Source organism: Choloepus didactylus, chromosome 22, assembly GCF_015220235.1.
Source record: "Choloepus didactylus isolate mChoDid1 chromosome 22, mChoDid1.pri, whole genome shotgun sequence".
Taxonomy (NCBI): domain Eukaryota; kingdom Metazoa; phylum Chordata; class Mammalia; order Pilosa; family Megalonychidae; genus Choloepus; species Choloepus didactylus.
Genome location: NC_051328.1, coordinates 5,170,971 through 5,195,740, shown reverse-complemented (window position 1 = coordinate 5,195,740; position 24,770 = coordinate 5,170,971). Strand labels below are relative to the sequence as shown.

Genomic DNA, 24,770 nt, shown 5'->3' with positions numbered 1-24,770 from the left:
GAAATATAATTTACACAGTAATCATTCTGCAATGTCTTCTCCTACTTCAGAGTTCTGGGTTAGAGGTGCCTCTTGGTTTTGTCTGATGTTAGGTTTTGTGAGAACTAGAATAGGAATTTGTCCATCGATCCGTTCATTCTTTACCTCGCTGACACTTTCTACGTCCGTGTTACCAGCTGCACTTTGCAGGTGAGGCGAGGAGACCCTGGAGGGCTGAGTGTTTTTCCCACGGCCACACAGCTCTCGGGGATGGCAGCAGCCCCAGAACCAGACACCCAGCCTCGGGTCCCTGGGCCAGGGGCCGCCAGACCCAGAGGGGTGGGACGCAGCTCTGTGTTGACGAGTCTGACTTCCCCGGGGCCTCCCTGGGGACCCCTGAGCTGCGAGACCTGCTGAACCCTGGCTCAGGCCCTACCCAGATGCCCTGGCTGTCACCCCACCCTGGCACCTGCCCTCTGTTGCTGTGAGCTCAGCGAGGTGGTTGGTCTTTGGGGACGGGGGCCAGGCCTGAGGGATTGGGGCTCGTGAGGGGAGCCTGTGTGGCAGCAGGCTCTTAGGACAGGTTTTCCCCTGCTGCCCCTTCCAGGTCCACAACCTGCACATCCTCTGGGTCTGCTTCCTGGAGGAGCTGGGGCTGGGCTTACCAAGACATCCCAATCTTGCCTGCCCCCTTCCCTAGGGCCCTGGACCCACGCCTTGGGGTCTGAGCATGGGGCTGTCATAGGAATGGTGTGTCAGGAAGAGGGGCCTGGCGTGTGCCCCCGCAGAACCTCGGACACCCCCAGGTATGGGCATGATGGCAGCTGGATGGGAGTGGGATTTGATTCTCCACACCTCGCTAATCAGGTTTTGGTGGTCTGGTATTGGAAGGGTTTGTAGTGTAGGCAGAAGGTGGGGCTTGATTCCAGCCCCCAGGTGACTGGACGGTGGTAGGTGGGAGGGAGCAGGGGGGGCACCCCCAGAACCAGAGACTCGTCCTGGATTGGAGGGACAGACGTCTCACTGGGGTGATCCTTTGCTCCCATTCGACAATCAGGCTTGTGCTATCAGTGCTCTGCTAGAACAAAGCAAAGGGGATTTGGGGAAGAAAAGCAATTGATGCATGGGGTTTCTGGGAACAAAGCCCGGGAGCGGCCATGAGGTGGAGACTTCAGCCTGTGTGTCCTCTTGGGCCCTCCCGCCCCTTGCCTGAGAGCCTTCTTTGTCATCCCTGGGGGGCCAGCACAGGCTGACCCAGTGCATGGTGATTTTGCCCAAGACTGGAGGAAAACCCCTGGGTGGGGCTCTTGAGGGAGGCTGTGTCCCCCTCCATGGGTGTCCTTCTGCCAAGGGGTCTTCGGGGGGCATCTGGCCACATGCACTTTCTGCCGTCAATGGCGAGTTAGCGCTCAGCCCCCATCTGCCAAGATAGTTCGGTGGGGGCTCCCCTCTGCAGAAAGGCGGTCTTGACTCTTCGGGTTTCTGGGTCACGGGGTGGCTGATCACAGGGTTCCAGCTTCCCGGCCGGTGATGGTCTACGTCTGGGCGTTTGTGATTAGAACTGGAGTGACGGGAGGCCTGGAAGAGCCCTGGGCAGGGCGTGTGGGGCCTGCCAGTGGCAGCTCCTGGGACCTGGAGAATGAGGTGTTTGGGTTCTTTCCTTGGCATTCAAGGCCTTGGTGATGGGCTCACACTGCGCGCTCGATCCTTCCTCTCCCACGGGCCGGGCTCCTGCTGTTGCTGAAGCTTCGCTTTGCTCCCCGGTCCCTTCTCCTGCCAGGGCCTCTGCTCTCCGTCTGGAGGACCGTGTCCCAGCCTTCAGTCACTTGCATGCCTCTGCCCTGATTTTTGCAGCATTTGCGAATCACTAGTGCTGTGATTTACTTAGTGCTATGATTTACCTGGTATTTTTCTTTAAGTCAGTTCTCTTTTTATACTTACGTTAATTCATTTAATTAATTCTGCCAACGGAAAACCAGTTGCATTTGCCATTGGGAGACAAATTTAGAAGTAAATTACAAACCAAACCCTACCAAACAAACAAATGAACAAACAACTCCTAGGAACAAACCCATGGTCATGTCCTTCCAGCCTGAAGTGGCTGCGTTCGGAAGATGCTGAGCCTGCCGGGGTCTGCTCTCTTTGTTAAAATGTTAGAAAGGAGAAAGGGGAGCAGCACCCACTCGGCCTAATCCGAAGGTTGGAAGGAGCACTGAAGGGGCGCTGGCGTTCTCACTGTGGGCATCGGCATTATTGCCTGGTTGGCTGCCCCTGCCATCATCATGGTGGTGTCCCCCGTTTCGGAGAACACAGGTCGGTGGAGATCCTTCTCCTGCTTCAAAGCCTCCCCGATGGTGCTTCCTCTGCACTCATGTTGTCCTGATCCGTGATTGGAGCTGTCTGGGTGCCCACTGACCTTCCCCATGGGAGGTCTGAGCTGTGTGTCCCCGTCCCCTAGGCCTTTCCCCCACCCCCTGCCTGGGGCCTGCACCCTGAGGTCCCCAGGATGCACTGGGGAGACCGGACCTCCATCTCCTGCTGGGCCAGACAGACACCGGGACATGAGGGCCAGACTCATGGCCATGCGGAGACCCCATGGGGTGCTCCGGGAAGCAGCAGGGCTGGGCGTGAGTGATGGGTTGGTTTTGGGTGGGCAGTGGCCGGGTGGAGGGGCATCCTGGATAAGCGCCACAGCCTGAGCAGTGGCTCAGGGGGGACTGGGCGAGGTAGGCTCAGCACGTTGTTGCAATAACAATGGGCCACTTTGGTGGCCCTCTGCAGGAATATGGGTTCATTCCAGGCTCCTTCCACCTACCTGCGGTGAACTCTGGGTCCGTTTGGAGTCTTGGGTGCCTGGTCTCTAAAATGGGTAATTAATGGTGAGGATTTAACAAGTTGAAGCTTATGGAGAGTGTAGCACCAGGTCTGACCCGTAGAGAGGGCTCTGAGGTTGGTGGCTGCTGGGTGGGCTGGCCCAAAGGGCAGTGGGAGGTGGTGCAAGTCTCCGGTTCAAAAAGTAGCTTGGTGCGAACATGTCCCAGACATGTTCAGTGTGAGAAATGGTCCAATGGCAGTGTCTGCAGGGTGAAGAGGGGCACCCATGCTGGTGGAGGGAGTCAGGGCAGGCTTCCTGGAGGCAGTGTCTCCGAGCCCAGGCATGCGTTAGCCAGGGCAGCGTGGTTTTGGCATGTCACGGTGGCACTGCAGGCCTCCACAGGTTCCCCACCAAGGAGGAAGAATGCTCCCTCCCCCCAAAGCCTTTCCAGCCAAGGCTCCCAGGTTGGGGTGCGGCTGTAGCGGCCTCATGCCCTTTTCTCTGAGGTAGGCTGAGGGGATGCCAGACCCAGCCTTGAATGCTTCTCGGAAGCTTCTGGGGTCTTTCTAGACTGTAACTCTAGCTTCTGCAGCCAAACTGTATGGATGGGAAAAATGCTATCCAAACAAGTTAATCCCAATCAGAGAATTATTTTCTTACAGAAAAGCTTCACCTATACTTAATAGTTTTAAATTGTTCCGGGTACCAATTAGACTTTTAATTTTGCTGTTCCCTCCGGCAGCTCAAGGAAGTGTACAGTTGGTGTTTAATCAGAGTCAATTTTTTTTTTTTTTTTTGTGGTGGTTCAAGGAGGGGAGGAGGAGACTGTTTCAGGGTTTCTTTCTGGTCCTCCCAAGGCCTGTATCTGGGGGTGAGGCGCTGGGTGACTCTTCTGGGGGAAGCAGAGGACGTCTCCAGCGTGTGGGACTAAAGTTGTCTCATACCCACCCGAGGATGGGTTGGAAATTCCACTGCAGCAATCCTGCCTGCAGAATCCAAAAGGCCGAGTTAAAATATGGATCATCCAAAAATTTCTGCAGCAATAGGGTGAGTTATTATTGATTCACAGAGCACGGCAAAACATCGCTGCATGAATTAGCAAACAGCTGTTTCTAATTTGAGTTTAGAACAGTACACAGAGGAACTTGTTTCTCTGTTCACTCCTTTCATTTATAATGAATTTTAATCACCGCTACAGGTGAGAAAAATGTAGAAACAAGCTTGTATCTTGTGGAAGAAACAAAGGAGAGACAGATGCTAACAGATTTCCAGTCTGTGATAAAAGGGATGTTTTGGTACACTTTACATGTAATTAGAGCGCAGCTGTTTCCAGTCCCAAGTCCACGAACACGGCCGAATGTGGGCTCTGCCGATCTCCAAAGGGAGTAAAGAAAAACAGTGATTCAACCCCGAAAGCATTTTGCTTTTTCTCGAGTTGGGCAGAGAGCCCTCTGCTCCAGCTCTCCGTGGTGTGGTTTCACGAAAGCCGATGGAGATGACTTCACCAGACGTGTTCTCCTCGTGCCATCCGTCCATCAGGGCGAGCGGGGCTATCGTGGGGTGTCTGGGGGCACTGAGCCAGGGGACCAAGGGGAGAACCTTCCAGAGGCTCTCGCTGGCTATCAGCACCCCAGTCTTTGGGGGGCCCTCCTAGGGGAAGGTTGAGGCCCCTCTTTGCTGGCAGGACTTTATCTGATGTTGCCCTTTAGCAACATTGATCACAGCCGAGCTCTCTGGTGAGCTGACGAATCCTGGCTTCTTATTTTTTTTCCTGGTCTGTTTAATTTCAGCAATAAAACTCTACGTCAATTGCATTTTCAATATTGGTGCTAAGTAAATTTGTCTAAGGGATGGAACGGGCCGGGCAGGCTGTATGTTCTGTGAGGTCAGAGGCTTCAAGGGGAAAGGCAGGTGCTCCCTTCCTTTTCCGAGTTCCCAGAAGCCCTTGGAGATGCTGGGTGCTGGGGCAAGGATGTTCGGCATGGGGGGTAGTCCGAGCCTCATCCCTTGCCCCTCCACCTGAGCCTGGGGGCCCAAGTCCAAGAGTGGCATTGCAGCTGAGGGCCATGGGACTTCAGACGAGTCCCTTTACTTCTGGGCCTGGGTTTCTCCATCTGTATGACGAGAGCTCTGTCTGGGTGGTCTGCAAGGCTCCTTTCAGCTCTGAGTCTGGGGTTGAGTTCCCTTTGCTTTCATACACCATCTTCTGCAGGGGGTACCGGGTGGTCCTTAGCACAGACCATTTTGTGATCAGTCAGGGCTCAGGGAGCAGGGCCCCTTGTTGTCTTGGATCCATTTAGGTCATCAAGCCATTGTCCATCTCTCTGTCCTCTCTGCCCTGTGACCGATGGTGAGCTGGGAGCCGGTAGCCAGCGATTGTTATTATTGTTATTTATTTCATACATCATATAGCGTTCATCCTACTAACACTTTACAAGTATGAACTCATTTCATCTGCATAGCAGCCCTGTAGTTAGGGACTGTTATCCCCATTTTACAGGTGAGGAAACTGAGGGTCTGACGTTATACAGAATGTGGTAAGCTGGTCTGAGCCCAGCTGCTTGCCTCTGAGCCACTAAGTGAATGCCATGGCCTCCAGGGTCTGGGAGGCTCGGAGGTGGGAGAGGGGTCCCTTGGGCTCAGGCCTGGTCCTGAGGGGCATGGGGGGCACTCTCAGCTCTGTCATCACGGTGTCCAGTGCAGGGCTGGTGCCCAACTGACTCATCTCATTCTTTTCCAAGAGAAGGCAGAAGGGAATGTGGATTTTTATAGAACCTTGGTTTGAGAGTTCCTGATTTGTAAATGTTGGTCTTTTTGACCATACACGTGATGAGCGACACCTGTGTGGGCTGAGGACAGCCACTTTGCCTGTGAACCGCCACGGTCGTGACCTCTCCTCAGTGCAGCTGGCTGCAGCCCGGGGTGGGGTGTCCGGTCCCAGCTGCCCACATACCGTCACGACGCCCCCAACCTCTCCGCACCCAGCTCCCTCCCCCATGGGGCCACCCAGGGCTTCTCATGTACACCGAGCACCTTAGTTTGCTGGAGCCGCTACGACAAGGACCACACGGTGGGTGGGCAGAACGACCAACGTCTGCTGTCCCACGGTTGGAAGGCTGGAGGGCTGCCGTCGAGGCGTCGGCCAGGCCGTGCTCTTGCCCTGGCGTCCACGTGTTCTCGTGGTGGCAGGTCTCCGTCACACGGCGGCCCCTGTCTCCTTGTGTCGGCTCGTCTGCCTTTCCTCTCTTTGTAAGGTCTCCCGTCACCTGGAGTAAGACCCACCCCGATTAGTTGGGCCTAAATTAATAAGAACTTCAAAAGGCCCTATTTGCAGATGGGCTCCCGCTCACAGGAATGTGGACTAAGATTTGAATGAGTGTTTTGTGGGGGACACCTAGCTTCTTGTGAGTGGTTGGGGTGCTGGCTCAACAGGTAGAGGGGAGATCAGGAGGAGTGGCACCTTGTTCGCCTCTAATATGGAGATAATAATAACAATAACAATAATGGTAACAACCGTCACCACCCTGCAGAGCTGCTCCAAATGTCAGATGGGATAATGGGTGTGAAAGCTCTGTGTCAAGTGTTAAATCCCATACAGAGATCGGGATTTATGATTGATATAGCAGTGTACATTGTACCTCTTTGCACCTTCATTTGCTTTAGCTAACATTTGTTGAATGCTTAGCAGCACGTGTGCAGGGCCCATGTCATGAGGTGGGCCCGCTTATATTCCTCATGGTAAGAGGAGGAAATAGGGGCTCAGAGAGGTGCGGCACCTCACCCACAGCCACACAGCTAACAAGCAGCACTCGTCTGAGCCCTAAGCAGGCCCGTGTGCTTCTCCACCCCCTCACTGTCCCTCAGGGGCTGATGCCTCCCCACAATTGGCCAAGTCTCTTTAAGATTAGGCTGGCAATTTGGGCTCTCCAGAAGGTTTATTAACGACCTTGATGGAGGCTCTTTGTGGCCACGTGGCATTTCAGCAGCCCCCAGAGCAGGCTGGATGAAAGTATGACTACTATCAGGAAAAAGTTTTTTTTTTCCCCCTTTCTTTTTCTCTTTCAAGGTACTTCAAAGTGTCAAAGTGTTGGTTTAGACTTTAAACTTTAGAGAGTAATTAATCGGCAGAGCGGTAGGACAGGCGAGAAGATAGAAACCTTAGAATGCCCTGCGCCTTCTGCAGCTCGTACAGGGCCAGACACAGAAAGCAGGCTCAACAGATCCTCAACCAGGAGAGAGCAAGAGCTGGGGTCCGATCCCCAGCACTCCACATTCCTGTACCCAGAGCAGACATCACTAAGGGATCACAGACCCTTAGAGCTTCAAAGACCCTTAGAGACCAATTCATTTGATTAGCTCTCTCAAGAGCCTGGGAAATGAAAGCAAAAGAGGGGAGGTCCTCACCTTTGGTCACACAGAACAGATTCTGGCAGGGTCGGATCTCATTCGCTGAGGCTCTTGGCTCGTGGCCCTGCCCTATAGGCTCAAAGCTCCACCCTCTGGCTGCAGCTCCACCTGCTGTTAGAGGCCACGCCTTCCGAGCCATGCTTGCTTTTTTGTGAAAGCTAGTACATGCTGGCAGCTGAATAGTTGTATGGGCCGGTTTCCTGCCTTTAGAATTGGGAGGGTCTGACAGCCTTCTTACATTTTGTACTCTTTCTGTCCTTTTGAGTCGAAGCTGGCATGTTTTTGCTGTTGTGAAATTTTCAAGAACCCTGTGAATCTCCCATTTTGAAGAAATTCACCCCATTGGGGAAGGGATATTTCCCAGATAATCCTCTCTCTATTTTTGGCTTCTGCTGAGATGGCTGTGGGGCAGTGCCCCCCCAGCTTTTCACATGCTCTTTGGTTGGATCCAAGGTATCTGTGACTCACACCCTTAATTTCTTCAAAGAGCCTTTGTATGATGCCTACCCTGACCTTTTGAGTTTTCTGATATTAACAGAAGGTTGTATAGTCACATCCTCAGTTTTTTCACTACAAATGTTTTCCTGACAGTGAATCTTTGATTTTAGTATCTTTTGCAATCTGCATAGGCTAAGAATTTCCTATATCTGTCATTCCTTGTTTCTTTTTGTTTAAAAACTCTTCTCTCCATTTCTTTCTTTTCTCTTGCTTTTTTTTTTAAATAAGCAGCAAGAAGAAACCAGGCCACACTGTCATACGTTGCTTGGAAATCTCAGCTAAATATCCCAGTTTATCCATTACAAGTTCTGCCTTCCACATAATTGTGGGACACAACAAGAATACATCAGACACCCCTCTGAGCTGAATTTGCATCACTTCATGTCTGCAAAGTCACCTGTTTAGCTTCTGGCTGCCTCTGTGGGAAGCATCCATCTTTGGTGTGCCCTGAAGCACGCTCATGCCTTGCAGCTCTTGTCACCTTAGGCTCCGGGGAACATCGATCTGCTCTCCCAGGATCCCCTAGGATGCCAGGATGCTTTGTGCCCCCTTTAGGGGGGAGGCCTTATCATCAGCTGGGTCTGGAACTGACCTTCCCTCTGGCTGGAGAATACCACACAGCTCCACTGTATCTGCCATGTCCTTTTATCTCTGCTCAAGTAACAGGATTTTGGAGACCTTGCCCCGAATCTTCCGTTTACAGAGACGATGGGTAGCTTCTTTCTTGGAAGAGAAAATCTGATAGCTAGAAGCTTCCTCTCCAGCATAGGGAGTCAGGAGAGCCCTCCCTACCATTTGCTCAAGGCCCTTTGAATGTGCTACTCCCACATGCTGCTGCTCACGGCAGACCTCGCCAGATATGGCCTCAGAATCCTTCTCAGCACAGGACTCTAGGCCACCACCATCGCCAGAAGTTCCCCTCACTCTCCAGGCCTCAGCTTCTTCTGTATCAGGTGGAATTGGTACAGGTGCTTCCTGAGCCTGTGGTCCTGGTTTTTTTGAGCTCGGGCAGGGGCCACACCCATTCCGTTCCTGAAGCTCTGGATGGGGACAGAGGAGAGGCTTTACCCAGAGCACCACAGAGCTTTGTCCTTTGGGAAACTTGTCTCCTTGGCAGTTTCCACTTGCCCAAAAAAATAGGTGAGCAGTGAGAAGATCTGCTGGGGCTTTGTGAATGGTCAGGTCTTTTGCGGGGATCTCCGGGGGCAGGGAGAATCTGGAGGGTTGGGGGATTACCTGCGATGAGGGATTACCTGGAAAGAGCTTGGAGACCGAGAAATCCAGATTTCCATTTTACAGTCTCCCAACTGATTCCTCATCCTGTGCTCTCTCCCCTGCACTGGCGCACCCTCCCATGGGGCCCTTGCTTGCTCTAAGTCAACGTTCTTGCTTCTGTGGTCTGAAACTTCCATGGGGCAGGACCCAGGTGGGATGTGCTTGAGTGATGCTCTCAGCTTCAGTCCCGGGACTGGCTCAAGACTTGTCCCCTCTGGAGCCTGATGGTCATTTTCATCCACACTGATGGCGCTCCCAGCCCAGGAATGTCCTTGAAACCTGGGGCTTCCTGGGCCTTAGCTCTCTTCACCCTCCCGCCCAGTGCAGGGAACCCTCCTCGGTGCTCTTTTCAGGGCCACTTACTCCTCTTGCTTGACTTCGGTGATGGGGGCTTTGCTCCCAGCGGGCCCGTGGAGGCTGTCGCAGCCCGAGACGTCTGAGGCTGCCTTGTGGCTGCCACATCCACGCCCTGCCTCGTGGACATCACCCCGGCTCTTTTTGCCACCGATGTGTTCTCAAGCCAGTTCATATCCTCGTTTCCACTTAATTCAATTTTTATTGACATTTCTCCCCTCTTTTATGCTTGTTTTGGTTTTCTTCCTGCAGCAGACAGCAAAAACCTCATCTAGCCCATTTCCTACCAGGCCTCTTTGTAGGGTTAGTCATTTAAAAATGACTCTAATCTCCATTTTGGAAGTGATTTTTCTGTTCATTTTGTTACTTTTTTAAAAAATTGTACTTATTGTCCCTGGGCGGGGGGACTGGGGGTCCGGCATAGGGCAGCCCCTCCTGCCAACAGAGGGAGGCAGCAGGACATCGTTGGGGGATGAATGACTCCGAACTGGTCTAACTGGGTTTGAATCCCAGCTCTATTGCCTGTGAGCTGTGTGGTATCAGGCAAGTTACCCAGCCTCTCTGGGCCTCAGTTTTCTCATCTGCAGATGGATGTAACAATACTTCCCAGCTCATTGTGCTGTTTAGATGATAAACTGAGTTAATTCACATACAGCTCTTGAAAGAATCTGGCACATAGTAAAATTTGTATAAGCATTTACTTGAGAATGAAAATGGTAGCCAGTTGAGTGGGCTTTTCCTGAACCTCCCTTCTCCCTGAGTTCTGCAGTGTCCAAGGCATCAGGCGTGTGTTTTAACGGTTGCACATGAGTGGTGTCTAACAGCACTAGGAAAGCACCATCGTTAAAAGAAAAGAGAACCCTCTTCCACTGCCGACATCCCTGAAAATACGACCTGGCCTTCGGCCCCGGCTCGTCTCCCTAGTTTGCGTCTAGAACACTAAGCTAAATGCCCTTGCCCCCAAAGCAAAGTGCATTTGGAGGGGGTGAGGTGGCAGCAGCCAAAGTTGACTGTTATTTGAATAAAAGGCTTTATATGGGGCAATCTGAGTTTAGGGCTTTATATGTCAACATGCCCATTTTCCCTGATTGGTCCTTTGCAGTCGTATTTTCATTTCAATTCAGATGATTATAATCTCAGCAGTTGCTCAGTTTTTCACTCCTAGAATAATAAGCTTTGCTTTAGTTTTGAAAGTTGTTTGCAGAGAAATAAAGCCAACCAGCCAACCCCACAATGAACCCTGGGTGCTCTGGCCGGGGTGGGGTAAGAGTCTCCTTCTCAAGGGCGAGTGGGTGAAGGATGGATGTGGGCCTGGGTGGGCAGGCCCTGTGCTCTGGGAGATATGGTGGGTCCCTGAGCTGTGGGTGCTCTGGTCAAACTGAGCATCGGGCTGTGAGACTGGGGGCAAGTTACCTGCCGGGGCCTCGGCATCCTTATCTCTAAAATGGGATGTCACTGCTACTTAGCAGACATGGTTGCAGTGAAGAGTAAAAGAAAATAATTGCTATTAGAGAAGCACGTGGTGCACAGGACGGGCACCTGGGGCCTGCTCATAAGTGGCCCTGCTGCCATTAGCACTAGTGATGTTAATTAGTGTTAATCTTTATTTGTTATTATTTATTGTGTTTAGTATTAGTTATTGATATTTGCATTGGCCAATAGTGCTTTTGTTTAACAGCTTTATTGAGGTATTACGTACATGCCATACTATTCACTTGTTTTACTTGTGCAGTTCCATGATTTTTAGTGAATTTGCAGAGTTGGACCACCATCACCATAATCTAGTCTTAGAACATTTTCATTATCTCAGTAAGATCCATCTTGCCTGTTTGCTGTCAGTCTCTGCTACCACCTCCCGCTTCAGGCAGCTGCTAATCTTTTTGTCTTTAAAGATGTGCCTTGGCTGGACATTTCATATACATGGAATAGGGCTTTTTCACGTTCATTTTCCTCATCACTCCTCACTGATGAGTCCCCTTTCTCAGGTAGGTGAACCGAGGCTGAGAGGGTCAGGAGGGCTCACACAGTGGGCTTTGATGCTCAGTAGCCCGAAGGGCCCTCTCTAGTGGGCTTCCCTGTGCAGTGGCTTCCGAGACTGCCGTCGCTGGGGCCACCGCAGACGCTGCCTTCCGCACGGGGCTCGCTTGCATTCTTCACCGTAACAAGCCATGTCTCTGTGCAGGCCCTGAACAGGTACACACTGGTGCAGGTGTGTGAGCATTTCCTGGGATGGGTGCCCAGGAGAAGAACTGCTAGTCCTTGGGTATATATATTGACATTTTTTATAGGTTTCATTAAAGTGCCAATCTAGCTTCCCACCAGTTCTGGAAAAGGGCCCGTCTGTTTCCTTACTCTGTGACGCTGGGTTTCCTCCATCTTTTTTTCATTTTTGGTTTTCTGATGAGTCTAAAATGGCATTTTGTTATTGCTATTGAACAGTGCATTTTCCTGATAACGAATGAGAGGAAATGTTTTTCATATGGTTACTAGCAGGGAAAAAAAAAGAAAGAAAGGTAAGTAAAAGTAAGTAAGAAAAAGAAATGCTTGTCCAGGCTTTGTCCCATGGCCGGGGCGTCTTCCTTGCTGCCCATGCCGAGGGCTTGGAACCCCGGCTTCAAGCCCGTGCCTTGCACTCCTGGGCCCCGTGAGCTCGGGGCGTGCCGCCTCCTGGGTCTCGGCTGGCCCCTTCCTGGGACTGAAACAATGGGTGTCCCCAGTGGTGCCCCTCAGCGAGGGCTCAAAGGCTGCCCACACTGTCCCTGCACCCACCAGCGCGATGGGTGTGCTGGGGTCAGGCCCGGAGCTGTCATTTCCTCGGGTGAGTCACTCAGGCTGTGTCTCAGTTTCCTTACTGTTACAGTGGGCGCAGCCTGGACCCCACCTCCTCCGTGGTTGTGAAAAACGCTTAGCAGCGTGTCAGGCACAGTATGAGCTAAGACTTAAAATCTTAAAAAGTCAGTGGAGCCTGGCTGGGGGGCCAGGGCTGAGCAGACCCCTCCGCCGCCCCAGCTCCAGCCATCTCCTCCCCTTTGGGCCCCTTTTGTCTGCACCCCACAGAGCCCAGCTGGCAAGAGCTGGGAATTAACAGGCAGTGGCTCCGGGCGCCTCCCGCCGCCTCTAATCCTTGGAGCTGGCAGCCACTGCGTCCTTCCCGTCCAAAGGGCCCCGTAACGTGAGGCCCCCCAGGGGAGCAGGCGTCTGCGTCCAGGAGGGGTTCTGGGAGGCGCCCCGCTGGGCTGGGTGGCCGGGCTTCGGAGGAGGGAGGCTGCTGGGAGACACAGGACTCGGCCGGGAGCTCGAGAGCAGCGTCCGTCCAGTGGTGCCAGCTACGTCGGGCAGATCTTCGCACGGTCAGGGCTCGGGGCCTGGGTGGGCACTGGGAGGCAGTTGGGGTCTAGGACCAACTTTGAGTCAGCTGTAAGGGTTCACTCAAGACCCAGAGTCAGGCTTTGCTAGATCTTTAAGTCTTGGGGTCACCCAGCTACTGGGCGCCTTGGGGTATGGGAACCCAGAGTTGGTTTTTTGTCTCTGTGATTGTGTGTGTGAGTGTGTGCATGATTGTGATAGTGTGTGTTATTAAGTTTGTGTGGGAGTAATAGCGTGACTGTGGGTGAGTGTATGTATGCAGGGGTATGTGTTTGTGCATAAGTGTGTGTAAATGTATGTTAATTGTGTGAGTTGTGCGAGTGATAAGCTGTGTGCATGTGACTGTGTGTGTTTACGTGTGCAGTTGTGTGTGCCCGTGTTGGTGAATGTGGTGCCCCTGCTCCTTCCCTTCCAGATGCCAAGGCCTGGCTGCCCTTGGGCAGAACTTACTGGGTTCTGCCCGGGTGGGCTTCCCTGCAGGCTAGGCTGGGCTGGAGGGGGCCGGAGAGGCCGGGGCAGCAGTTTATTTCCTTGGGGTCACAAGAGGAAGGTCAGTGCCGCCGAATCTGAGCTTTTGTTTGTCTCTCCCCTGCCCACAGCAGCCTGCGGTCCGTTTCATTCATTATTAAGTTTTAAACCCACCCGATCTGAAACTTGAGCCGCGGAACTCGCTCCCTGCTCACCCTGCCGCGACTCGGGAGCTCCCCGGCTTGTCTGCCGCGTCCCGTGCGCCTTTGTTTTCCGGGCACGGCCAGGGCCAGCGCTTGGCTTTGCTTGGTTGTCCTCCGAAGCTGGGCCGGCCGGAGGGGGTGAGAGGGCGCCCCCCGCCCAGGGGAGGGTGGGATGCGCTGGGAGTCTGTGCAGGGAGGGTCCCTCGCTGGCCACGGTGGACCCCCAGGGCTGCCGGGCTCCGAGCTCTGCAGCCACCCGTGTCCCCATCCTCCTTCTGTCCCCGTCACCATCGGGCCTTCTCCCAGGCTCCCGGGCGGACCAGGAGGGAATGCAGGGGTGGAGCGGAAACAAAGAAAACGATCCCCCTTAGGAGGGTTTGGGCTGGGAAACCGCAGTCCCTTCCAAAGAGCCCTTTGCTGAATTCCCCTCTGCGTCCCAGCGGGCGGCTGACACCACGGGCCGGTGACAGCACCCGGGACACGTCCGCGTCCCTTCTCCAGCAGCAGTGTCCAGCTGCACCAACCCCCCACCCCAAAGAACGCGGTACGCCAAACTCCTTGACGTGCTGCTTCTTTTTCATTTTTATTTTTTAGCTTGCAGACGTTTGCCCATTCCCCCTAAGGGTCGGTGGGATTTCCCAGCAGTCTTAGGGTTGCAGGGAATGTGGACTCCCAGCTCCTGATCAGGTGATGGGGCTTGTCCTCCTTTTGGCCCATGAAACTGCTGCCTGTGAGGTCACTTCCGGTGACTTTGTGCGGGCTCCCCCCACCCCTCATCTCTGCTTCCCTCTCTCACCAGGGGAGTGGCCGGGAACCTACCTCCCCCTGGGGATAATGCAAGAAGGGGAGGGCCAAGGGCAGGTGCTGCTGAGACGAGAGGCACCTCCCCATGTCCCCTGCTGGCTTCCCTCTGCCACGTCGTCTGCAAACCCGAGGCCTCGTGTCCACTGGCTTCCGGCCCACCAGACGCCCCCGGCCCCCTCTGCTGGCAGCCGTGGGCCAGCTGCACGGCCTCGGCCCCGGAGCTGTCGAGAAAGAAGCCGGCTCCGTCCTTGTCTCCCCGCGGCCCTGGGAATCGCCTCTAATCTCTCCGCCTTCCCCCTGCAGATGGTGACGACGACCCGCAGCTCTCCTGGGTGGCCTCATCTCCCTCCAGCAAGGATGTTGCGTCACCCACGCAGATGATCGGAGATGGGTGTGACCTCGGGCTCGGCGAGGAGGAAGGGGGCACGGGCCTGCCGTACCCTTGCCAGTTCTGCGACAAGTCCTTCATCCGCCTGAGCTACTTGAAGAGGCACGAGCAGATCCACAGCGACAAGCTGCCGTTCAAGTGCACCTACTGCAGCCGCCTCTTCAAGCACAAGCGGAGCCGCGACCGGCACATCAAGCTGCACACGGGCGACAAGAAGTACCACTGTCACGAGTGCGAGGCGGCCTTCTCCCGCAGCGACCACCTCAAGATCCACCTGAAGACGCACAGCTCCAGCAAGCCCTTTAAGTGCTCGGTGTGCAAGCGCGGCTTCTCCTCCACCAGCTCGCTGCAGAGCCACATGCAGGCCCACAAGAGGAACAGGGAGCACCTGGCCAAGTCGGAGAAGGAGGCCAAGAAGGACGACTTCATGTGCGACTACTGCGAGGACACCTTCAGCCAGACGGAGGAGCTGGAGAAGCACGTGCTCACGCGCCACCCCCAGCTCTCCGAGAAGGCCGATCTGCAGTGCATTCACTGCCCCGAGGTCTTCGGCGACGAGAACACGCTGCTCACCCACATCCACCAGGCCCACGCCAACAAGAAGCACAAGTGCCCCATGTGCCCCGAGCAGTTCTCCTCGGTGGAGGAGGTCTACTGCCACCTGGACAGCCACCGGCAGCCCGACTCCAGCAACCACAGCGTCAGCCCCGACCCCGTGCTGGGCAGCGTGGCCTCCATGAGCAGCGCCACGCCCGACTCCAGCGCCTCCGTGGAGCGCGGCTCCACGCCGGACTCCACCCTCAAGCCGCTGCGGGGGCAGAAGAAGATGCGGGATGATGGGCAGGGCTGGTCCAAGGTTGTCTACAGCTGCCCCTACTGCTCCAAGCGGGACTTCCACAGCCTGGCCGTGCTGGAGATCCACCTGAAGACCATCCACGTGGACAAGCCCCAGCAGAGCCACACGTGCCAGATCTGCCTGGACTCCATGCCCACCCTCTACAACCTCCACGAGCATGTGCGCAAGCTGCACAAGAGCCACGCCTACCCCGTGATGCAGTTCGGCAACATCTCCGCCTTCCACTGCAACTACTGCCCCGAGATGTTTGCTGACATCAACAGCCTGCAGGAGCACATCCGCCTCTCCCACTGCGGCCCCAACGCCAACCCGCCTGACGGCAGCAATGCCTTCTTCTGCAACCAGTGCTCCATGGGCTTCCTCACCGAGTCCTCCCTCACCGAGCACATCCAGCAGGCCCACTGCGGCGTCGGCAGCGCCAAACTCGAGTCCCCCGTCGTGCAGCCCACACAGTCGTTCATGGAGGTCTACTCCTGCCCCTACTGCACCAACTCGCCCATCTTTGGCTCCATCCTGAAGCTCACCAAGCACATCAAGGAGAACCACAAGAACATCCCACTGGCCCACAGCAAGAAGTCCAAGGCGGAGCAGAGTCCGGTCTCGTCCGACGTGGAGGTGTCCTCCCCGAAGCGGCAGCGACTCTCAGCCAGTGCCAACTCCATCTCCAACGGCGAGTATCCCTGCAATCAGTGTGACCTCAAGTTCTCCAACTTCGAGAGCTTCCAGACCCATCTGAAGCTGCATCTCGAGCTGCTCCTGCGGAAGCAGGCGTGCCCGCAGTGCAAAGAGGACTTCGACTCCCAGGAGTCCCTCCTGCAGCACCTGACGGTGCACTACATGACCACGTCGACCCACTACGTGTGCGAGAGCTGCGACAAGCAGTTCTCGTCGGTGGACGACCTGCAGAAGCACCTGCTGGACATGCACACCTTCGTGCTGTACCACTGCACGCTGTGCCAGGAGGTCTTTGACTCCAAGGTGTCCATCCAGGTGCACCTGGCGGTGAAGCACAGCAATGAGAAGAAGATGTATCGCTGCACGGCCTGCAACTGGGACTTCCGCAAGGAGGCTGACCTGCAGGTGCATGTCAAGCACAGCCACCTGGGCAACCCGGCCAAGACCCACAAGTGCATCTTCTGCGGGGAGACCTTCAGCACCGAGGTGGAGCTGCAGTGCCACATCACCACGCACAGCAAGAAGTACAACTGCAAGTTCTGCAGCAAGGCCTTCCACGCCATCATCCTGCTGGAGAAGCACCTGCGCGAGAAGCACTGTGTCTTTGACGCCGCCGCCGAGAACGGCACGGCCAATGGGGTGCCGCCCGCCGCCCCCAAGAAGGCCGAGGCGGCCGAGCTGCAGGGCATGCTGCTGAAGAACCCTGAGGCGCCCAACAGCCACGAGGCCAGCGAGGACGACGTGGACGCCTCGGAGCCCATGTACGGCTGCGACATCTGCGGGGCGGCCTACACCATGGAGGTGCTGCTCCAGAACCACCGGCTGCGGGACCACAACATCCGGCCGGGCGAGGATGATGGCTCGCGCAAGAAGGCCGAGTTCATCAAGGGCAGCCACAAGTGCAACGTCTGCTCGCGGACTTTCTTCTCGGAGAACGGGCTCCGGGAGCACCTGCAGACGCACCGGGGCCCCGCCAAGCACTACATGTGCCCCATCTGCGGCGAGCGCTTCCCCTCGCTGCTGACACTCACCGAGCACAAGGTGACCCACAGCAAGAGCCTGGACACGGGCACCTGCCGCATCTGCAAGATGCCCCTGCAGAGCGAGGAGGAGTTCATCGAGCACTGCCAGATGCACCCCGACCTGCGCAACTCGCTCACGGGCTTCCGCTGCGTGGTCTGCATGCAGACGGTCACCTCCACGCTCGAGCTCAAGATCCACGGCACCTTCCACATGCAGAAGCTGGCGGGCAGCTCGGCGGCCTCCTCGCCCAACGGCCAGGGGCTGCAGAAGCTCTACAAGTGCGCCCTGTGCCTCAAGGAGTTCCGCAGCAAGCAGGACCTGGTGAAGCTCGACGTCAACGGGCTCCCCTATGGCCTCTGTGCCGGCTGCATGGCCCGTGGTGCCAACGGACAGGTGGGCGGCCTGGCCCCGCCCGATCCTGCTGACCGGCCCTGCGCCGGCCTCCGCTGCCCCGAGTGCAGCGTCAAGTTCGAGAGTGCAGAGGACCTGGAGAGCCACGTGCAGGTGGACCACCGCGACCTGACGCCAGAGAGCAGCGGGCCCCGGAAAGGTGCCCAGACGTCGCCGGTGCCCCGGGTAAGTGCAGCCCGCCGGAGCCTGCTCCCTGTCCTCGGGCCTCCGCCAACCCCCGGAGGAGCCAACCGCCTGGCGGGTTTCCCTGCCGTGGTGCCAGGGAGTGGTGTTGTGGTGCAGCGGCTGTGCGCCTTGCTCTGCAGCGGACTCCCTGAGGGCGATCCCAGGTTGCCACCCCCTTCCAGCCGATGTCATTTTTCTTTCCGGGCCTCATGTGTAAAGTGCTCATCTGTGCTCTGGGGATGGTATGTGTCTCACCCTCGTTGAATTGGTGGCCACAGTGCACAGCTGTGGCAGTCCTCTTTGTTACTGATCTGGGGTGGACTTGCTTGCTGGGCCTCCTTGGACAAGTTGCTTAACCTCTCTGGGCTTTAGGTCCAGGATTCAATCTATATACTGATAGACACATGAAAGTCTCAGAGCCCGGCTTCAGTCACGCTGGCTGTAATCACCAGTCAATTCTATGATCACCGACATGGTCGTTATGGTTTGTGCAGTTGCTGGTGTGTGAAAGGCCCTTAGAAGTGGTTCCAATTACTGTTATCACCGATGGATGGACTGATTGATGTGTTCATCACGGTTGTCTGGAGCACCCACTGTGATTGGGAGAACCCGGGAGTTAAGGGGAATGGGAAACGGACCCTGCTTGGGGGCTCCTGGGCTGGCGGAGCCACAGGTCCAAACCAGCGGGTTTCAGTGAGGCAGGAGAAATTTAGGAACAGGGACCAAGGGGTCCCGAGGTGGTGGGTCTGGAGCCTGCCCAGTCCCCTCCTGTGTGGCCCTTGGGTGACAGACAGGCCGGGCCTGGGGATTCCTGGGTTTGTGTTGTCTGTTTCCAGACTGGGAAGGTGCCAAGCGGTTCTCGGGAGCATCTCTCCCGCGAGGGCCACCGTTGGCGCCACTGGCAGGGAGGCGCGGTTTGGGGAAGAGCCACCTGCCACAGGTGCTTGCTGGAAGGCATGGTGTTTGCAGAAGGGGCTGGGCTCGGGCGCAGAACTGGGCCTGGGATCCTGGGATTTCCTGGGGAAGAGAACAAGGGATGGAGAGTGTGAAAGGAGACTCTGCAGTGGAAAGCCTTAGAAGCCCCTGGCCCAGGCCTCCCCTTGGTGTTATAGATGGGCACCCTGGGGCCAGGGAATGAGAGACCTGTGCATACCCAGCTGGAGAGAGAAGCCCTTGAATGAGCAGAGAGAGCTGTGTGTCCGTCTGGGGACCCAAGGCCTCTCTTGAAGGAGCTCCTTTTAGGGGCTGTAACACTCCCCTGCCTCAGGCCTCTCGGCCGAGCCAGGCCCCTTAGCCAGGTCCTGAGCGTGTGCTGGTCACAGCTGCCCAGCCAAGCCCTCCGCTCACTGCCTGGCACCGGGGCAGCACGAGTGGACCTGGGGGGCCTCTGGGCCCTGCGTTAGGTGGCCTGGGCTAGACTCTCAGCCCTTCCGGTGCCCGGCCACGGTGTGACCTCTCTGGGCCTCATCCTTGCCAGGGAGGGTGATGGTAGAGAACCGACCTCCAGAGCGGGCCCCACTGACCAGTCAGGGTCTTAGGTTCTGTGACTGTTTTCCCTGCTGACCTTTGAGGTTTGCGCTGAGGATTAAATGAGTAAAACCCGTGCTGGGCTGAGCACGCCAAGTAGAAAACCTTACTCGTTCCGCTGTCCGTGGGTGGTGGAGACTCGCCCCTTTTGGGGGTGATGCTGTGCCGGGTGTTTTACATCTCTTTGTCCTCCCAGCGCTCATTCACAGGTGGGGAAATGGAGGCACGGGGCAGGCAGGTCATTTGCCACGAGCCCTCGGCTTTCAAGGGGCAGAGAGGGGACTTGAGCCCAGGTAGCGTTTGGTGCCACCTGCTCTTGGTCAACCTTCCACTCAGTGGCTCTGGTGCCAGAGCCCGTCCTGGCTTCCTGGGGGTGGGGAGGGGGGAAGTTGACTGGGATGGGGTCCAGGGTGGTCATCCCCACAACCTTGGGCTGCAGGGCAGTGTGGCCGGGCCAGACCCCTGCATTCCTTCTCCTCGGGGAGCCTTGTGGGTACCTCATCATCCTCCCTTTTCAACACACTGCCCTGGGGGTCCTGCTGGCCGCAAGGCCGCCCCGTCCTGTCTAAAGCCGTCGACCTGTGGGCCCCCCGTCCGCTGTGGATTCAGCTGCAGGTGCCCCTTCTGAAAGACCCCACTCTGTGGGTAGTGCTCTCCTGGGCACCAGCTGTTGTATCAGTACTCTCCATGGCAGCAACCTGGGAGCCATGCCATGACCTCTCCACGCTCGGAAAACTGAAGCCGTATTCCCAGGGCTCTACTGCTGTGCAGAGCGGGCTTTCTGGGGGCCCGGCAGGCCTTCCTCTCCCTGCCTCCAGGCCTTGCAGGAGAAGGGGTGAGTGGCAAGTCCCAGCCCTGTCTGCCTGGAGGCCTGGGCAGATGGACCCTTTGCAGAAAGGAGCTAGACAAAGCCCAGGTACCTCCCGAGCGGAGGCGGCCTCTGGGGCCTTGCCCCCTGCCTGGGCACGCCTTGGGGCAGGGGCCCAGCTGTCGGTGAGCCCACCCCCTCCCTCCCCCAGGACTCACTCATGTAAGAGCAGACTCAGGGGGCCGCGCAGGGGCTTGGGGGCTGGCAGGCTGGGACCCTCGGGAGAGTATCCATAGCAACCAGCTCTCAGAGGACTGGGTTCCTGTGGGGCCGAGGCGGCTGTCGGCTGGAGCGTGAAGCGTCGAGGTTTCCACCTCGCCCTCTGTTTATGGGTAATAACAACATCACCCCAACTCGAGGCCAGTGTGGGCGGACCCCAGACCCCCATTGTCTGGTGAGATCCTCAGGCTCCTTCCCCGGCCAGTGGGGCAAGCTGGGTGCACTCACACTCCATTTTACGGCTGTGTAAACAGAGATCCAGTTTAGGGGGCTAGTCTGGGCCACATCAGCTTTCTGCCACCTAGAACAGGACGGTGCAGGGAGCTCTGGGGCATCGAGCCGAGCAGGGCAGCTCAGGCAGTGGGCCCAAGAGGTGGTCTGCCTGGCCCTGAACCCCTGCTCCACTACTCACCAGTTGTGGGGCTTTGGCAAGTGAATTCACCTCTTGAAACTTCCCTTTCTCCATCCCTAACATGGAGCTTGCATGTGTTGAGTATTCAGTGAGATCGGTGCAGTGCAGACAGTGCTGGGCACATAGTAGGTGCTCAGTAAAAGCTGGCTGTGACCCCAGTGATGGAAATTCCACACTGGTGGCTCACTGCCCTCCCTTCCCTCTCCCATCTTTGCTGTTCTCCAGTGTTTTAGTTTCCTAGGCTGCTTAAAGCAAATCCCATGAAATGGTTCAGGTTAAACAACGGGAATTTGTGTGCTCACAGTTAGAGTCCAGGAAAATGTCCAAATGAAGGCATCGTCTATGCGATGCTCTCTTCCTGAAGACCTGCTGCCAGTGATCCTTGGCTCCTCTACCAAATGGCAGGGCACAGGGCGGCGCTGCTGCTGTCTTCCTTTTCTTCCGCGTTTCGTTGATTTCAGCTTCTTGCTTCTGTGGTTTTCTCTCTCTGTGTCTGAATTTCATTCTCTTGTGAAGGACTCTGGTGAGATGCTTGAGCTCATCCTGAATGAGGTGGGCCACACCGTAACTGAAGCAGCCTCATCCAAAGGTCCTGCTTACAGTGGCTTCACATCTACAGGAATGGATTAGATTTAAGAACGTGTTTTTCTGGGGTACATAGAGCTTCAAACCACCACATCTGGGGTGCCCTCCTTTCTTGGGCCCCTCTTGGAGGTTGCCCAGAGCTGTGCTGGGGGAGGCAGCTCCTGGCTACAGACCTTGGGGTGCAGCTTTGGGGCTTCTGGGCTGGCCCCAGGTGAGAGGCTCATGGCAGATGGGGCCTTTGGATGCGTCGTAGCAGGGGCTGATGCTCTAGAGGAGCAGGGGCCTCTGGGGGACAGGGCAGGGAGGCTGACTAAGAGCACGTGTCGGGGTGAGGGCTGGGGCACAACCAAGGTTGGAGCGGGAGGGAGGGGCGGGTGAGGGAGGGAGTGCTCCCCTGCTCCTCCCTGGGCTCACGGCCCACCACCCTGCTCACTGCTCAGGACCCTGGGCACACCTAGTCTCCCGTGCAAGGTGGGGTGCCTGAGGGGGTACCTGCCTCAGTGGCTGTTGGTGCACTAAGCCTTGTGTGAGTCTGTGTGCCTGTGTGTGTGTCCCTGCATGTGAGTTTGTGTGAGTGTGTGTGTGTGTGTGGGAGTAGATGTGTGAGCTTGGGTGGGAGTGTACATGTGTGCACTTCTGAGCCAGCACCTGTGTCCACAGGGCTGTGTATCAGGGGTTCTGTGCAGACACTTGTGTCAGAAGCTGCTTGTGCAACCGGGGCATCGTTGGGAGTGCTGGGTGTGGAGGCCAGAGTTTCAGAGAGAGTTGAGGGCGGATGTTTCTGGGGATGAGCTCGGACGTGTGAGCCTGTGTGAGCGTGTGGACTGTGAGGATCTCCAAGAGGTTGCATCTGTGTGTCTGTGTTGCAGTTAGCTGAATGTGTGGGTGCGTTGATGGTTACAGTCTTGGGTGTCAGTGGTGAGCTGCGGTGTGTGTGAGTGTGAGTACACCTGCCTGTCTGTGTGTGAACCCGGGTGCCTGTGGCCCCTCCCTTGGGAGTCCCCGGGGCCCATCTCTGTACCTGGAAGGGCCCAGTTTTCCGGTGGTACTGTTCCTTGCCCGGGGGGTGACCGCATGGCGGAGGGGTGTGTGTGGCTCTCCTCCTGCCCCGGCCCCAGGTGATTTATATTCCAGGCATGGGGAGCCCACTTCACTCACCTGCCCCCAGGAGGAACACCCTAAATCACTTCAGTTGTGGACTCTTCCCACGTTTCTGGGGGCCACAGTTTCTGCTGCTGTGGCCTCCAGAAACTTCCGCCTAGGCAGATCTGTGGAGGGGGATGTGGCCTTCCTCCCCCCAGCCATGGCCACAGCCTCACCCCACCCCTCCTTCCCACCCCTCACCTACAGGGCCTGGACTGTCCTCAGGATGGAAGTTGGGTGTGCATCATTCATTCATTCATTCATTCGTTCACTCATCATTCATTTAAACATCAAGGACTCATACCTGCCGGGTGGAGGAGGGTTGGGGAGGTGCGCGTGAGATGGAATGAACGATTTAACTGTGGGCCTGTTCCCCTGGCCCATTCCTCTCGATGACCATGGACCTGGAGTCAAGCTGAGATCAGGCTGTCCCCTGTGGTCTGAACACCCCAGGCCACCTCTGCCTGTGGTGGTGCTGGGTCCTCCAGCACAGCCTGCCCTGGTCTTCCAGGGACATTTCCATGCTCGGTGCCTGCATCTGGGCTGCCTGGGGAGGCCTGCACTGAGGACACACCAGACTCCCCAGGTCTCCCAAACATTGGGGAAAGGCCGCCTGGTCTTGTCAGAGTGGGTCCTGGGACCTCAGCAGGGACCTGGCTTTTGGAGCCGGAAGCACCCAATACCAGCTCCTCCAGTTGTTTTTTTCCTGTGCTCAATCATTTGTTCAACAAGCATTTTCTTAGCATCAGTAACAATCATAATAGAAGCTAAATAAGTACACGGCCCTGTGCTAGATGATGGGATCCAAGACCTAAGTCATCTTTCATTCTCTTTGTCCCTTCTGCCTGAATAGAGCATTTTGCATATATATTATTTTGCAATTTTGCTCATTCATTCATCAGACACTTCATAAGCACTTTCTCTGTTCTTGCTGTGGGACCATAAAGGTGGACACGTTCCTAGCCCTCCAGGTGCTCTGGTGCAGTGGGGGAGCAGACGGGTGCACCGGTGAAGATGGGTGGATGGATGGATGAACGGGCAGACGGATGGGTGGGCAGGCAGAAGGTGGGCAGATGAGTTGAGTACACTGCAAGGGGGCCAGCCTCCCTCAGCCCCTGGGTGGGTCTAGTGCGTGCCCTCACCTTGCGATGGGGCAGCTTCTCCAGGGGTCGCAGAGGAATGAGCCTGATGCCTGTCTCCCGGGCTGGGATTGCTGGTTGGGGAGGAGGGAAGAGGACGGCCTGGAGAGACCTGGCCGGTCCGGAGCCCTTCTGGGAAACCCCGACCCAGGCTGCCCAGGGACTTTTGTTTTCTGCTCTTTTCTACTCCTGACTCTAATTCCTTTCTTTCTGGTTTCCGAACAGAAAAAGACGTACCAGTGCATCAAGTGCCAGATGACCTTCGAGAATGAGAGAGAGATCCAAATCCACGTTGCCAACCACATGATCGGTAAGAGGCCATCTCCTCCCAGCCACGCTGGGGCCACACGGTGGGGGTTGAGATTTATGACTCCCAATCACCATTCCACCGGTGGGGGTTGAGATTTATGACTCCCAATCACCATTCCACCGGCTTTGAGGGCAAAGGATGGAGTCACTGCTGCTGTTTCTGCCACATTTCAAAAGGGAGTAAAAACGTAGTGCTGGAGCGCCGGCTCCATCCAAGCCTTCCTGCTGCAGCTCCTCTCGCATTATAATCAAACTTTTGACAATCTCGTCCATTTCCAAGCATACATTTCCCTCTATTTCTGAAAAGAAGTGCTTTCCAGTTGTCAAGCACTCAGGGGCAATTATCCTTCAATTTTGTATGTCATGACATTGAATAGATTTAACTGCTCACATTTCCCCACTAAATGTGGCAAATTCCTCAGAGTTATTTCGGTCCTTTTCCTATTCCTCTTCAAGTGGGGTTGGACTTTGGAAAATTCAGCTTTTCTAGAAGGGGATCTTTCAAAGTGCCTGTGGTGTTCATACTTGGCACTGGTAGCCAGGGAAGCTGTGGTGCTTTCCTTGTCTTGTGAGGATGGGTGTGCCCTCCCCGGCAGCTGGAACTGCTCTCATGGTAAGGGAGGGCACAGCTGGCTTTCCAACGGATGGACGGGGAGATTCCTGGTAGCCGGGCACCCTGGATCTTTGGTGGAAGTGTGACCACCTTCTCCAAGACCTGTGTAGTCTGAACTGTGAGGTGTCAGTCCCATGTTGGACACCCCAGCCTTCTTCCTCTAACGTTTTTTTCTAAGAGTCATAACCACAGCCATGCCAACAGAGTACTGTTTTGCAAAATCCTCTATTGCATGTGTTCAGAAAAATTCATGTGCATGTGCAGCTCC

At 56.0% G+C, this 24,770-nt stretch overlaps 1 protein-coding gene across 4 annotated transcripts in view; it reads left to right on the top strand.

Annotated features, from left to right (window-relative positions):
* The window catches only part of ZNF423 (zinc finger protein 423), a 324,179-nt gene that overhangs the window by 177,846 nt on the left and 121,563 nt on the right, over window positions 1–24,770 (top strand). For 3 of the 4 annotated variants that reach the window (XM_037815985.1, XM_037815984.1, XM_037815986.1), the window contains 2 exons: window positions 14,473–17,687; window positions 23,806–23,890. In XM_037815985.1, the coding sequence (XP_037671913.1) occupies window positions 14,473–17,687; window positions 23,806–23,890 (3,300 nt within the window). Of the gene's footprint in view, window positions 1–12,566; window positions 12,679–14,472; window positions 17,688–23,805; window positions 23,891–24,770 lie in introns of those variants that run through there. The other variant, XM_037815987.1, reaches the window with a different exon arrangement.